This window comes from Grampus griseus (assembly GCF_964374135.1).
Source record: "Grampus griseus genome assembly, chromosome: 4".
Classification (NCBI taxonomy): domain Eukaryota; kingdom Metazoa; phylum Chordata; class Mammalia; order Artiodactyla; family Delphinidae; genus Grampus; species Grampus griseus.
The window spans coordinates 139,600,875-139,616,710 of NC_138997.1; the positions used below are offsets into that span (position 1 = coordinate 139,600,875).

A 15,836-nucleotide genomic window follows, 5' to 3' on the forward strand; every position below is an offset into this window, starting at 1 on the left:
TCGTTGAGGTGCGCGGGCTTCTCATTGCAGTGGCTTCTCGTTGCAGAGCATGGGCTCTAGGCGCGCAGGTTCAGTAGTTGTGGCACACGGGCTTAGTTGCTCTGCGGCAAGTGGGATCTTCCCGGACCAGGGCTAGAACCTGTGTCCCTTGCATTGGCAGGTGGATCCTTAACCACTGCACCACCAGGGAAGCCCCAACCTGTTTTTCTGAGGATATGTGTAATGTTTAGAAATTAGGGGGCAGCCATTATCCTGTAAATAATTCATTTCTGGTTTTATGTGTTATGCTTGAAAATAATAGTGCTTGCTTTAAGATAATTTGCAGTTCAGGTTTTATATAATTGGGTAATTGCTTATACTTTTGTTGCTGTGTCCCCATGACCACTCCATTGTTTTCTTTAAACTCTTTGGGATTATTTATCATTGAAATAATTATGAGGTTCTATTAAATAGCTGACTCTCAATCATATGTATATACCTTGAGTTTTATTGAATTTTGTCCTATCCCTAAGCAATCAGAGTTCATAGCAGAGTTCTACTCATATTAAGCAGGAATCCTAAATTTTCCTTCACTTTTCTTTTCTCAAGTGACATAATTTAATGCTGGGGGGGAAAAAAAAGAAAGGTAAGAGAAGTCTGGCACGTTTTATAATGCATTAACAGGATTTTAGTATCCAGAAAGCAGATGGTGATTGTCACATTCAGTTCTGTGGCTAGTAAGACCTCATCTGTAATTTTAGCTTCTGGACCCAAAACTAGGAGAGATAAAGACCAACGACTCCGTAATGCTGGCACACCTCAAAAATACTGGTGTAAAATTCCCACAGACCTTTCTTGTCTTTTGTTCTGAGACTATGTACTTGTTACTTTAAATTTTTGAAGTGCCTTTTGTTTTGTGAAATACTGACAGATTTTAAAAAGATTGTTTATTTTGAAAAATAAAAATTAAGCAACCCCGTTTTTAAAATAAATTTACTTATTTATATTTTGGCTGCGTTGGGTCTTTGTTGCTGTGCACTGCCTTTCTCTAGTTGCAGCAAGCGGGAGCTACTCTTTGTTGCGGTGCGAGGGCTTCTCATTGCAGTGGCTTCTCTTGTTGTGGAGCACGGGCTCTAGGCGTGCGGGCTCAGTAGTTGTGGCCCACGGGCTCTAGAGTGCAGGCTCAGTAGTTGTGGCGCACAGGCTTAGTTGCTCCGCGGCATGTGGGATCTTCCCGGACCAGGGATTGAACTCGTGTCCCCTGCATTGGCAGGTGGCTTCTTAATCACTGCGCCACCAGGGAAGTCCCCAACCCCATTTAAATTGTCTAAGTTTTTTGAAATTTTACTAGTTTTATAAAATATACAAGTATGGGAACAATACTGTATCGACTTCTGAGGGTGGCACAAAAGGTCAAAGGACTTAAAACTTTCATATAAGGAACAGCTAAAATTACAAAGATGCTTAGCTTGAATAAGAGAAAACTGAAGTCTTAAGAGCTAGAATCAGTAAACAGAAATTAGAGGGTGATAGAGTTTGGCTCAATATAGCTAAAAACATTTCAGTAGAGCGAACTGGTACCAACAAGAGCTGTGTGACCCCTTGCACCAGATGATGTTTACTATAGAATTAAGACAAACTTATTTTTTTTAAATAGTATAAAACTAGGAGGGGGAAAAATCATTCTTAAGATTTGTTTTCATGGTTGTAATAGTTTGACAGAAATTGTATGATATAAAAGGCTAGCATATTGTCTGCAAATGGAAGCTCCAACTAAAAGAATTAAAGGAAAGGGAGGATAAAGGTAGTTTTTCAGCATTCCTATGTTTTCTTCTCAAAAAACATTTAAAAATTTAAAGTATAATTACCTACAGTGAAATGCACACGTTTTGAGTGTACTGTTCTATTAGTTGTCTTGAGCATACTGTTCTTTTAATTTTGACAAGTCATAAAGCAGTACAGCCTATGCCCCTTTTAAGATGTAGAACATTTACACCATCTCAGAATAGACACCTTGTTCCTCTTGATTGTATATTTTAATTCAGTTTCTGCTTTCAGGTTTCTCTATAATCAGTCAAACTGTGTTGGGTCTAAATATTTTAAGCTGTAACTGTTACCGTGGTGCTTTGTTTAGCTTGCTCAGGTTCTTTATATACATTTGTATTTAATTCTCACCTTAACCCTGCAAGGTTGTTAATGTCCACATTTTGCAGGTGACACAGTTGAGGCTCTAATAAGTTTAATTAAGCCAGTGATGCAAACCTGTCTAAGGGTTTTCTAAGATTTGAACTGTAGACTCTAGAGCAGCGTTGTCCAATAGAATTTCTTGTGATGATGGAAACGTTCTGCATCTGAATTTCCATATGTTAGCCATTAGTCACATGTGGCTATTGAACACCTGAGATGTGGGTAGTGTGACTGAGGAGCTTTACTGAAGAATTTTAAATTTTATTTAATATTAGCTAATTAAAACGTTAAATAGCTATAGCTCTGAGTCTAAAGACTGTAGGTGCCCTTTCTCCATACCTGTCTGCTCTACAGAAGTAGGACTGCTAAAAGTAGTTCCAGTACACTGGCACTACTAAGTGCTAGCCAGGCTCCTAGTAAGTTAATAAATTTTTTTTTTTGGCGGTACGCGGGCCTCTCACTGTTGTGGCCTCTCCCGTTGTGGAGCACAGGCCATGGCTCATGGGCCCACCTGCTCCGTGGCATGAGGGATCCTCCCGGACCGGGGCACGAACCCGTGTCCCCTGCATTGGCAGGCGGACTCTCAACCACTTCGCCACCAGGGAAGCCCTATCAGTTTTATTGATCTTCTCAAAGAACCAGATTTTGGTTTCACTGATTTCCTTTATTTTTCTCTTTTCTATTTCATTGTTTGTTTTTTCTTTTGTTTCTCCTGCTTATGTTGAGTTTAATTTGCTCTTATTTTTCTACTTTCTTAAGGTGGAAGCTGATATGATAATTGGAGACCTTTTAGAATACAGGCTTTTTTCTGACTACTTTTATAATTTTCTCTTTTGTCCTTATTTTTTAGCATTTGGATTGTGATGTGCCTCTTTTTTTGTTTGCTGTTTTGTTTTGTTGTTTTCTTTTTTTTTTAGTTGATCCTGCTTGGAGTTTGTTGAGATTCTTGGTTCTGTGGGTTTAATAGTTTCCATTTCTCTATTGAGATTTCCTGTTTGTTTTCTGATTATTTCATGTTTTCCTTTCAATCTTTTAAAATTACTTAATAGTTACTGTTTTAAAGTCTGTCTGCTACTTCTGTCATTATTTCTGAATCTGTTTTTGTTGATTACTTTTTTCCGTAGGTCATGGGTCGCAATTTCCTGTTTCTTCACATTTCTAATTTTGTTTTTCTGTAATGTGTATTATGGACACTAGGATATTGAGTATCTGGATCTCGTTGTCCTTTGTAATAGAGTTTTGTTTTGGCAGATGGTTAATTTGCTTGTGCATCAGCTTGTTCTTGTTTTTAAGCTTTAATAAAAGTGGCTCTAGATTATCCTTATTCCCAAGGTGTGGCATTTCTGGGTCTCGGATGAATCCTGGAGTGTTTAATGAAGTCTCTAACTGGATGTTTGGAACTCAGATATCTCCCAGCCATGTACAAGCATCCATAGTTGTTCAGCTCCTGCTACTTGGTAGTTGTTCTTGGCCAACTTGAGTAGAATTCTGCAGTGTACCTGATCAGTTTAATATTTGACCAAAACTCTTGTACAGATTTCTGAAATTTCATCTCTGTACAGTTCTTTCTAATACCCTGCTCCATAAATGTCAGCTCTTCATGCATTTTCTGTCTCAGATATCTGTTTAGGTCAGTAAGAGTGGCATGTTCTACTTGTGTTCCTCCTCTCTATTCTGCAGTCTGGAAAATGCCTGTAGGCAAAAAAAAAAAAGATTTTCTTGGGATTTACCTTGTTTCCCTTCTGAGAGCACAGTCCTGTGTTGGCTCTTGTCCAATGGCTGAAAATAATTATTTCATATTTACTTAACCAGTTTTATGCTTGGCAGGAGCACGAGCTGGTGTCAGTTATTCCTAGACATTTTAGAAGCAGGAGTCTCAGTGTATGGTGCCAGCGTTTAGCACACAGGATTTGAACAGTTCATTCTGTTTGAGTTACATCCTGTTTTGCTTTACTGTTTCTGTAGCACACTGTTAATATTTTAAAATTTAGCTGCTAATGAAAGCTAACAGTCTACAATATTCTAATATTTTTGAAACTATTATGTTTAATCTTGAATTAACATTTGTTCATGTTACAGGCAAGATGACAAACAGAATACTATGGCATTCATTCCATACCAAGGGAACCATTTATTTATAATTCTGAAATTTCAAGAACTCCCCAAATACAAGAATTTCAGAGATGGGATTATAGACATGTATTTTTATTTAATTTTATGATTCTACTATGGAGAACTTAACATGTCTGCCCACAATGTTGTTTTACAAAGCCTGTTTTAAATGAATTGATGTGAAACCTTTGCTCAAAGTATACTGTATGTAGTATTTGCATCTCTCTTAACCTAAATAAAAGTAAATTCTCTAAAACTTTTCTTTAAGTCTACGGGTTTGATTAAAGCAGCATTAAGTATCTTATGGTTTAAAAAAAAAAAGAGGGCTTCCCTGGTGGCGCAGTGGTTGGGAGTCCACCTGCCAATGCAGGGGACACGGGTTTGTGCCCCGGTCCGGTCCGGGAGGATCCCGCATGCCACGGAGCGGCTGGGCCCGTGAGCCATGGCTGCTGGGCCTGCGCGTCCGGAGCCGCAAAACAAAAAACAAAACAAAACAAAACAAAAAAAAGAATCTTATCATGGTAGCTTTATTCCCATGATTCTGTAGAATGAACTTCAGTGATAGCGTTACATGGGAGTTTTAAAAACAAGCAAATTATTTTTTTCATTTTGTACATTTACGCCTTTTGAATGGTTCAAAACAGGACTCCTTATGATTATATCTTCTGTTATACTTTAAGACTGCTTTTATAAGATTCCATTTTGATTAGACATAAACCTGTGTTAAAGCTGAATTATACATAGATCTGGCCTTTTATGTTTGGAGGAAAGAAATTGTTGAATATGATACACTACTTCCTATTTTTCTTGTAAACCCTGTATGCTACTAGAGTTTATCTTTGGGCAAGAGCAGAAGTGTCAAGGAAATTTTTTGGGGTAAAGTAAATTGAATGTTTGCTGTTACTTTTTCCATTAAACTGTGAGAATACTACTCTCATTTGTTATGAGTGACCTGTTGTAGGAGTAGTGCTTTTAGGGAAAAAAGAGATTGAGGTCTGTTTCCTTAAATGCACACTGAATGGTATGCCATTCTCAATTATTTTTATGGGTCACCTTGACAGAAGATAATTGGGTTAGTGGCATTGAGTATAATTTCAATATGGGCAGCCGCCAGATTTCATTAATTAGGAGCATAATCATTAGGAACTGAAACTTAATTACTTTTCTGAAGTTTGATAAAATAAAAAACTCAGTGCTATAGTATTATTATCTCATTAAAAGAAAGTGGAGTTCGGTTTTTCATTTTCATTTGGTAAACTCAGTTATTTGGGGGAATTATCAAATTGGTTAATCTGTGTGTGTTCATTTTTGTCACCTTATTTTTGGCATTTTTATTGCCTATTTAATTATAGTACTGAGTAAGCAAAGGAACAAAAGATGAGATAAAAGTTGAATTTGTTGGTTAGAAAATCTGTTAAAAGATGAAAACTCTTGGCTTTAATAATATTTATGTTAATAAAATGTAATAAAATTTCTGTATGTGATGGAAAGAGCTCTTAACTGGGACTCAGAGGACCTAGACTGTTAGGCCCGCCAACACTGACTAGGAATGTTGCCACTAACTAGGTTTGTAATCTCTGGCAACAGATGCGCAAGGACCCCATGCAGATTTTTGGATGTCTTTCTCTGAATAGTTCCATCACTTGCAGTACTCTGCCTTGCAGAGTACCTCAGCCTCCTTGACCTTCAATCTTTGTTTCTTCAACTCTGTGGACTGTTGTGCTCTGCTTCGGATCCTTCTCCCTGTGCTATAATCTGTAAAACAGTGACATTACCAAGTGTATCATGTCCCCTCAACCCATGGTTCACAATCCTGCACTGCCTGTTGTCCAGTGTCTGGCAACAGTTATTTTATACATTTTATCCAGTTTTGTTGTTTATGTTAGAAGGACAAGTTCAGCCTCACTCCATCATGGCTAAAAGTGGAAGTTCCCTTACTACGTTTTTACAGAAATAAATTTTTAGAAAGCAAATTGAGGGTTTTAAGAATAGTGTACTTAGGGGGCTTCCCTGGTGGTGCAGTTGTTAAGAATCCGCCTGCCAATGCAGGAGACATGTGTTCGAGCCCTGGTCTGGGAAGATCCCACATGCCGCAGAGCAACTAAGCCTGTGCCCCACAACTACTGAGCCTGTGCTCTAGAGCCCGCGAGCCACAACTACTGAAGCCTGCGTGCCACAACTACTGAAGCCTGCGTGCCTAGTGCCTGTGCTCTGCAACAAGAGAAGCCACTACAATGAGAAGCCCGCACACCGCAACAAAGAGTAGCCCCTGCTCACTGCAACTAGAGAGAGCCTGCGTGCAGCAACAAAGACCCAGTGCAGCCAAAAATAATAAATAAATAAATTTATTTTAAAAAAAAAGAGCAGGATACTTAAACTGTTCTTTGTATGTATGTAGTTCCTGGAAAACAGTGACAAGTTAGGAGTGTCACTTTTAATTAGCCTAGTCTTTACATCATATTAACAAATTAAGGAATAAAAACCATATGATCATCTCAGTAGATGCAGAAAAAGCTTCTGACAAAATTCAACACCCATTTATGATAAAAACTCCAGAATGTGGGCATAGAGGGAACCTACCTCAACATAAGGAAGGCCATATATGACAAACTCATGGCAAACATCATACTCAATGGTGAAAAACTGAAAGCATTTCCACTAATATCAGGAACAAGACAAGGGTGTCCACTCTCACCACTCTTATTCAACATAGTTTTGGAAATCCTAGCCACAGCAATCAGAGAAGAAAAAGAAATAAAAGAAATACAAATTGGAAAAAAAGAAGTAAAACTATCACTGTTTGCAGATGCCATGATACTATACATAGAAATTCCTAAAGATGCCACCAGAAAACTCCTAAAACCAACCAATGAATTTGGTAAGGTTGCAGGATACAAAATTAATGCACAGAAATCTCTGGCATTCCTATACACTAACAACGAAAAATCAGAAAGAGAAATTAAGGAAACAATCCCATTTACCATAGCAACAGAAAGAATAAAATACCTAGGAATAAACCTACCTAAGGAGGTGAAAGACTTATACTTACAAAACTATACAGCACTGATGAAAGAAGTCAAAGATGACATAAACAGATGGAGAAATACACCATGTTCTTGGATTGGAAGAATCAATATTATGAAAATGACTATACCAACCAAAGCACTCTACAGATTCAGTGCAATCCCTATCAAACTACCAATGGCATTCTTCACAGAATTAGAGCAAAAAATTTTGCAATTCGTATGGAAACACAAAGGATCCCGAATAGCCAAAGCAATCTTGAGAAAAAAAATGGAACTGGAGGAATCAGGCTCCCCGACTTCAAACTATACTACAAAGCTACAGTAATCAAGACAGTGTGGTACTGGCACAAAAACAGAAATATAGATCAGTGGTACAGGATAGAAAGCCCAGAGATAAACCCACGCACATATGGTCACCTAATTTATGACAGAGGAGGCAAGAACATACCATGGAGAAAAGACAGCCTCTTCAAAAAGTGGTGCTTGGAAAACTGGACAGCTACATGTAAAAGAATGAAATTAGAACACTACCTAACACCATACACAAAAATAAACTCCAAATGGATTAAAGAGCTAAATGTAAGACCAGACACTATAAAACTCTTAGAGGAAAACATAGGAAAAACACAGGAAAAACACTCTTTGACATAAACCACAGCAAGATCTTTTGTGACCCACCTCCTAGAGTAATGGAAATAAAAACAAAAATAAACAGATGGGACCTAATTAAACTTAAAAGCTTTTGCACAACAAGGGAAACCATAAACAAGACGAAAAGCAACCCTCAGAATGGGAGAAAGTATTTGCAAATGAAACAACAGGCAAAGGATTAATCTCCAAAATACAAAAACAGCTCATGGAGCTCAATATCAAAAAAACAACAGTTCAATTAAAAAATGGGCAGAAGACCTAAGTAGACATTTCACCAAAGAAGGCATACAGATGGCTAAGAGGCACATGAAAAGATGCTCAAACTCACTAATTATTAGAGAAGTGCAAATCAGAACTACAATGAGGTATCACCTCACACCAGTCAGAATGGCCATTATCAAAAAATCTAGAAACAATAAATGCTGGAAAGGGTGTGGTGAAAAGGGAACCCTCCTGCATTGTTGGTGGGAATGTAAATTGATAGAACCACTATGGAGAACAGTATGGAGGGTCCTTAAAAAATTAAAAATAGAACTACCATATGACCCAGCAATCCCACTACTGGGCATATACCCTGAGAAAACCGTAATTCAAAAAGAGACATGTACCAAAATGTTCATTGCAGCTCTATTTACAATAGCCAGGAGGTGGAAGCAACCTAAGTGTCCATCATCAGATGAATGGATAAAGAAGATGTGGCACATATATACAGTGGAATATTACTCAGCCATAAAACAAAATGAAATTGAGTTACTTGTAGTGAGGTGGATGGACCTAGAGTCTGTCGTACAGAGTGAAGTAAGTCATAAAGAGAAAAACAAATACTGTATGCTAACACATATATATGGAATCTAAGAAAAAAAAATGTCATGAAGAACCTAGGGGCAAGACGGGAATAAAGACACAGATCTACTAGAGAATGGACTTGAGGATACGGGGAGGGGGAAGGGTAAGCTGGGACAAAGTGAGAGAGTGGCATGGACATATATACACTACCAAACATAAAATAGATAGCTAATGGGAAGCAGCTGCATAGCACAGGGAGATCAGCTCGGTGCTTTGTGACCACTTAGAGGGGTGGGATAGGGAGGGTGGGGGGGAGGGAGACACAAGAGGGAAGAGATACGGGAACATATGTATATGTATAGCTGATTCACTTTGTTATAAAGCAGAAACTAACACACCATTGTAAAGCAATTATGCTCCAATAAAGATGTTCAAAAAAATATAGACATGTACCACAGTGTTCATTGCAGCAGTATTTACAATAGCCAGGACGTGGAATCAACCTTAATGTCCATTGACAGATGAATGGATAAAGATGTGGCACGTGTATACAATGGAATATTACTCAGCCATAAAAAGAATGAAATTGAGTTATTTGTAGTGAGGTGAATGGACCTAGAGTCTGTCGCACAGAGTGAAGTAAGCCAGAAAGAGAAAAACAAATACTGTATGCTAACACATATATATGGAATCTAAAAAAAAAAGGTAGGCATAGAGAATGGACTTGATGACTTTGGGTGGTAGGGGGAAGCTGGGGCGAAGTGAGAGTAGCGTGAACAAATATACACTACCGAATGTAAAATAGTTAGCTAGTGGGAAGCAGCAGCATAGCACAGGGAGATCAGCTCAGTGCTCTGCGATGACCTGGAGAGGAGGGATAGGGAGGGTGGGAGGGAGGGAGGCTCAAAAGGGAGGGTATGTGGGGATATATGTATGCATATGGCTGATTCCCTTTGTTGTACAACAGAAACTAACACAGTATTGTGAAGCAATTATACTCCAGTAATGATCTATTAAAAAAAATAGTGTGCTTAAACTATTCTTTGTATGTATGTAGTTCCTGGAAAACAGTGACAAGTTAGGAGTGTCACTTTTAATTAGCCTAGTCTTTATGTCATAGCTTCCTGTAATGCTTTTTACTGTTATTTTAATTATTATAAGAAAAATTATTTTTAGGCTTTCTGCTAAGTAAATAGGAACACTAAATTTAGTTGCTTAGTCGGATGTTTCTTTGTCTGCATATGGTTACGTTACTGCTTCTGCTCTCCCCTCCCTCCTATCCCCCAGATCACTTTGCCTGTTGGTTGTGGGAAGGGCTGAGAGGAAGCTATTGCTGACAAAGTAGGACTGATGGATCTACTAGAGAATGGAAGTGTCAGGGAAGGAAAGCACAGAGGATAATTAGGTTTTTTGCTTCATCATCTGAGTGAGGGTGAGTTGAGGGAAGGGCATCTCTTGAGATGGTGAAGACTTGGTGAATAGATTCTGGGGGAAAAATCAGTTGTGTTTTGGATGGTGTATTAGGTTTGAGATGTGAACAAAATAGAGATGGTGAGTACATAGTTGATCATAGGACAGCTCTGTAGTTGGCTGTAGCATTGAGCCTTAAGCAGTTGATTTCATGGTGCTGAATGTAAAATTTTACATTTTTGTTTCTCCACGTTTTTCTATGATTTTATTATCATTTGCATTAACTACCCCTCCCAGATTTTGAATGTATTGTTTTAAAAATTGTGAGTAAAATTTGTTTAAACTTATGACAGTGAAATCTGTCATAGAGTACCATATCTTTAAGATGTTTTCTGTAATGAATACAGTGCTTTAAAAATAATTATTGCTCTAAAAGCACATGGTGATAGTTAAAAGTCAGATAGCACTAAAAGGTTTATGATGAAAAAGAATTTGTCAACTCAGCCCCCCTCCCCATCCCCTCCATACCTTCCCACACCAGAATCAAGCACCCTCAGTCCTTCTAGCCATTTTCTCTGGTATTTGCTTTTCTGTTGCTTAGTAATATAACATTATTTCTTTCTTCTTTTTAAAAATATTTATTTATTTGGCTGTGCCAGGTCTTAGGTTGTGGCACCCAGGATCTTTGTTGCGGCACGCGGGATCTTTAGTTGCGGCACGTGGGATCTTTAGTTGCGGCATGCGAATTCTTAGTTGTGGCATGTGGGATCTAGTTTCCTGACCAGGGATCAAACTCGGGCCCCCTGCATTGGGAGCATGGAGTCTTAGCCACTGGACCACCAGGGAAGTCCCTATAACAGTATTTCCTGATACATGACTTTTAGACATTTGTTGACTTCTGTTTATGGAAAATGAGGACTTGGAACTTCATCATTCACACATTTGCTCACTTGTCTTTCTCTCTTTATACTTATATCACAATATTTTGATAAACTGGTATTAAATATTTACATTTTTATAACTATACATGTATTTTTTGTTGTTGAGCCAAATATTATGCTAAGACCACTAAGACCACCACACTCTCTTATATAAGCCTTTATTTCTCCTGGAGTTAATACCTATCTTACTTATTCAGTTACCTGGTTTTCTATAGACCCATTGCTCATTTTCCCTAAATGTGCCTGTATTTCTGTCAGGTGTTTATAAATAAAATTTCCATTTTTGTCTTTGATAGAAACCTATTCCATGGTGGCCTTTGGCATCCTGTTTTATTTTGGAGTGGTTGTTCTCTAGTTCTTTTTTCTGCATTAGATTACTTATTTACTAAGTCCCATGTTATCTTTTTTGTTTGTTTTGATTCCTTTTAATAGCTTCCTAAGGAAGAGTGCAGAGAGATAAAATTTTAACTTTCTGAGAAGCTTTAAACTGTCATTTTACTTATATATACTTGATTGACAGTTTAGCTAGGTAAGGTATTCTGAATTTTGCAGGCTGTGTGTAGTTTTATAGCTTTTAGCAATATTCCATTGTTACTTTGGAGTAAAAGTTCAGTGCTATTCTGATTACAGATCTTTTTTATGTGACTTGTTTTTTTCTCTCTGGAAGTTTTTTTTTTTTAATTAATTAATTTATTTTTGGCTGTGTTGGGTCTTCGTTGCTGCGCATGGGCTTTCTGTAGTTGCGGTGAGCGGGGACTACTCTTCTTTGCGTTGCACGGGCTTCTTATTGTGGTGGCTTCTCGTTGCAGAACACGGGCTCTAGGCGCGCAGGCTACAGTAGTTGTGGCACGTGGGCTCTAGAGCTCAGGCTCAGTAGTGGCGCATGGGCTTAGTTGCTTTGCAGCATGTGGGATCTTCCTGGGCCAGGGCTCGAACCCTTGTCCCCTGCATTGGCAGGTGGATTCTTAACCACTGCGCCACCAGAGAAGCCCCTCTTTCCAGAAGTTTTTAAGGACCATTATTTCCAGGCTTTGAATTTTCATTATGGTGTGCCATAGTGTGGGTCTTTTCTCCCCTTTGTTAATTTGCATGCACTTGTTTGTCCCTTGTGGCTTCAGAGACTTGTTTCCTTCAGCAAAAAGAAAATGTTATTTTAAAATATCATTTCTACACCTTTCCTTTTTTTTCAGTTTTCACATTATTAACACTTGTTGGACCTTTTAGAGTAAGCTAATGATTTTCTTATTTTTTCTAATGTATATTTTGTCCCTTTGTCTTGATTTTACTTTCTGTTTTTGAACTTTCCTTTTTCTTTTTCTTTTTTTTTTTTTTTAAATTTTGGCTGCACGGTGTGGCTTGCAGTATCCCGTTCTCTGAGCAGGGATTGAACCCCGGTCACTGCAGTGAAAGTGCCAAATCTTAACCACTAAGCCAACAGAGAACTCCCTGTATTTATTTTTTTTAACTGTGTTTTAGTGGGATTTAGGAGAATATGGAAATAACGTGATCATTTTGTTGTATTTAACAGAATCAAAAATTTAGCACCGAATTTCAAATTGTTTGCATTTCTTGCTAAACTTAAATTTTTCTCTTTTGTTTTGACAGAGATGTTATGAACATAAACAGTACAGAAATGGATTGAAATTCTGTAAACAAATCCTCTCTAACCCCAAATTTGCTGAGCATGGAGGTAAGTGTAAATACTGTACACTTGCTTGTAAGCATAAGTAGGTAAGGCTTTGCTTACTTATCTGGTTTCACTTATTTGGGTTCTGTTAATCCCAGCTGCCTAGACTGTTTTCCAGAGAGAATGGACCTTCTTATCCTTGACTCCTGTGAGATGTTTAATACTGATACTTTGAATTTATTGTCGAGAAACTGATAACACAATCTACTTGAGTTCTGATTTATTCCTATTTTGAATATTAGCACCATAGGAAAGGCAAAAGAACCTAGTAAGACAAATATGCTAATTTAAGCTTAATAAATAGGTTTATTTAAAATGTTACAAGAAAATTTTGCTTGAGAACTTTGGTTGAGCTAGATAAAGTTTATTTCTTACAATAAACTTATTCAGAAAGTATCCATTTGGGTCTTTGCTCATGAACCAGCACCTTCTTATTTAGCATTGTATCTTAATTAGTTTTTCAAGACAGTCATGGTTAAGACTTGATTTTGAAAGTTTACATAGCTTTTGCCTGTGTGAGGGTAGAAAATTGGACAGTGAGATGTTTGTAGGATAAACTTGTAAAGAAGCAAAGGAAAAATAAGCTTTCACAGGTCTGATTTGTAGTTAGGAAACATGGCTCTTTGTTAATTAATTTGATAATGTTCTCTTAGTATTGAAGAGGGAGAGAGCAATAGTTCCGTTAGCTATCTTTACTCTCGTGTACTTTCACTCTAGTGATAAAATTGTTTAAAGATGGAAAGCAGTGGGAATAAAGTATCTAAAATTTTCTCTCTCCATTTCCTTGTTAAAAAATAGTTTTGCTAGCCAGTTGGATATTAGGTTGTTTTATATTCATTCCAAAAGTATGCATAATGGTAATGTAACTCTTAGTCGTATAATCACCATAGAGTTTCAGTACAGCAGAGTACCAACTTTCATTGTGTCTAAAATGCAATGTCCCTTCATACTTTAACATATCTGAAATCGGGTTGCATATGAAGTGTCATAATTTAATTGAAAATACTTTTTAACAGTACATAAGTTATGATTTGTTCTAAACTTACTGACAACCTGGGTTTTCATTAATTAAGACACTTGAAGTTGTTTCTTGCAAGAATAGATTTTTACCTGTTTAACAACAAAGTGTTACTTTCTACAGTACCTTGCTAATTCGGCTACTTGCCAAATATATTTTGTTTGTTTGCTTCCTTTTTCTTTAAATTTATGCATGATTTATGATGATTTTGTACACATTTTTTTCCTTCTTTTTTTTTGCTTCCATTTCTTTCTTTTTCTTCTTCTTATTTTTTTTGTGGTACGCGGGCCTCTCACTGTTGTGGCCTCTCCCATTATGGAGCACAGGCTCCGGACGCGCAGGCTCAGCGGCCATGGCTCACGGGCCCAGCCGCTCCGCAGCATGCAGGATCTTCCTGGACCGGGGCACGAACCCGTGTCCCCCGCATCGGCAGGTGGACTCTCAACCACTGCGCCACCAGGGAAGCCCGCTTCCATTTCTTTATCTATGTTTTACTATAAATGTTGACTTTTCCTCAGGATAATGTGTTTAATCCTTATCTTTTATTCCTAATTTTTCTATAAATTTTAAGTTGTAGTCCTAAAAGACAAATTAATCATAATGAATATTTTATATTCATTTGTGTTTCATAGAATATACATTGTGAAATTAGAAATATTGTTTTTCCCTTTCTGAAAATTAATATTTTCCTCAACTCTTTTGTTTTTTTTTTTAATTTTTATTTTGCGGTACGCGGGCCTCTCACTGTTGTGGCCTCTCCTGCCGCGGAGCACAGGCTCCGGACGCGCATGCCCAGTGGCCGTTGCTCACGGGTCCAGCCGCTCCGCGGCATGTGGGATCCTCCCGGACCGGGGCACGAACCCACGTCCCCTGCATCAGCAGGCGGACTCTCAACCACTGCGCCACCAGGGAAGCCCTCAATTCTTTTTTAATCTGTGGATTGTGAATGACAGGTGTCTGACATCTTCTTTTACTTGTGTATTTAATAGTAATCCCAAATAACCGTTTTAAAATAAATGTATGAAAACCAGAAATGTAATTTATGTGTATATTTAAATAGTTGAACAGTGAATTTAACCTTTGTGTAACTTGGGTTCACAGAGATAGTCTGTTTCAAGATAAAGTTTTTCATACTTTAAAGGAGTAATTTAATAAGGTCATGGAATTCCCCTGAACAGTAGAAAAATCATTTTATCTTGTTAGCATATGGATTACCAGATATTCATGCATTTTTGTATCTTTTTATCTAAAAAAAAAAAATCTAGGGAGGCCTACATTATAGAAATGTGTAGTTACTTCATTTGTCAATTTAACAAATATTTTAATTCTGTAAAAACCTGGACGTTTTCCCAGGAATCTCCTTGAAGTTTTAAATATTAAGGATAATGTAACATTTGTTTTTGAGATTATGGTTACCGTTTTTGTTGTTGTTAGTTATCTTTAAATTCTTTTTCTTTTTTTCTTCCTTTTCTTCTTTTTCTTTTTTTTTTAAATAGAAACCCTGGCTATGAAAGGATTAACATTGAACTGTTTGGGAAAAAAGGAAGAAGCTTATGAATTGGTTCGTAGAGGTTTGAGAAATGACTTGAAGAGTCATGTGTGTATCCTTTTTGTATATTTAAGGGTTGGATTGTGGTGTCTTGAGCTAAGGCAGCAATTTGGGAGTCAGAAGTTTTAGATGTCTCTTACTGTGTAACTGCAGAGGAGATGGTTCTTTCTTCAATTGAGTAATAGCAACTGCCTTCATTCAGGAAACATGTTTATATACCTACCATGTTCTACTGTTGTATCTAGTTACAGATAAATGGGACTTGCCTTTTAAAATATCTACCCTGCAGATATTTGCCTTTTAAAAGAGGTACCCTGCAGATTTCATCATAGCATGAATTTAGAGAAGGATATACAATAAGGAGTATTAGAAGGCAGTATAGTATACTGATTGAGAGCCCAGGGTTTGGAGTGTGCTTCACTTTGGTTTGAGTCTCAGCGCAGCTTCTTTCTAGCTGTGATCTTAGGGCTTAGTTTCCTTATGTGTTAAA

The 15,836-nt window shown here is 37.6% G+C and overlaps 1 protein-coding gene across 2 annotated transcripts in view; it reads left to right on the forward strand.

Moving 5' to 3' along the window:
• Positions 1–15,836, forward strand: part of NAA15 (N-alpha-acetyltransferase 15, NatA auxiliary subunit) — a 74,514-nt gene that overhangs the window by 11,696 nt on the left and 46,982 nt on the right. For both annotated transcript variants that reach the window (XM_082652829.1, XM_082652830.1), the window contains exons 2-3: positions 12,698–12,782; positions 15,294–15,398. In XM_082652829.1, coding sequence (XP_082508955.1) covers positions 12,698–12,782; positions 15,294–15,398 — 190 coding nt within the window. The remainder of the gene's footprint in view (positions 1–12,697; positions 12,783–15,293; positions 15,399–15,836) is intronic.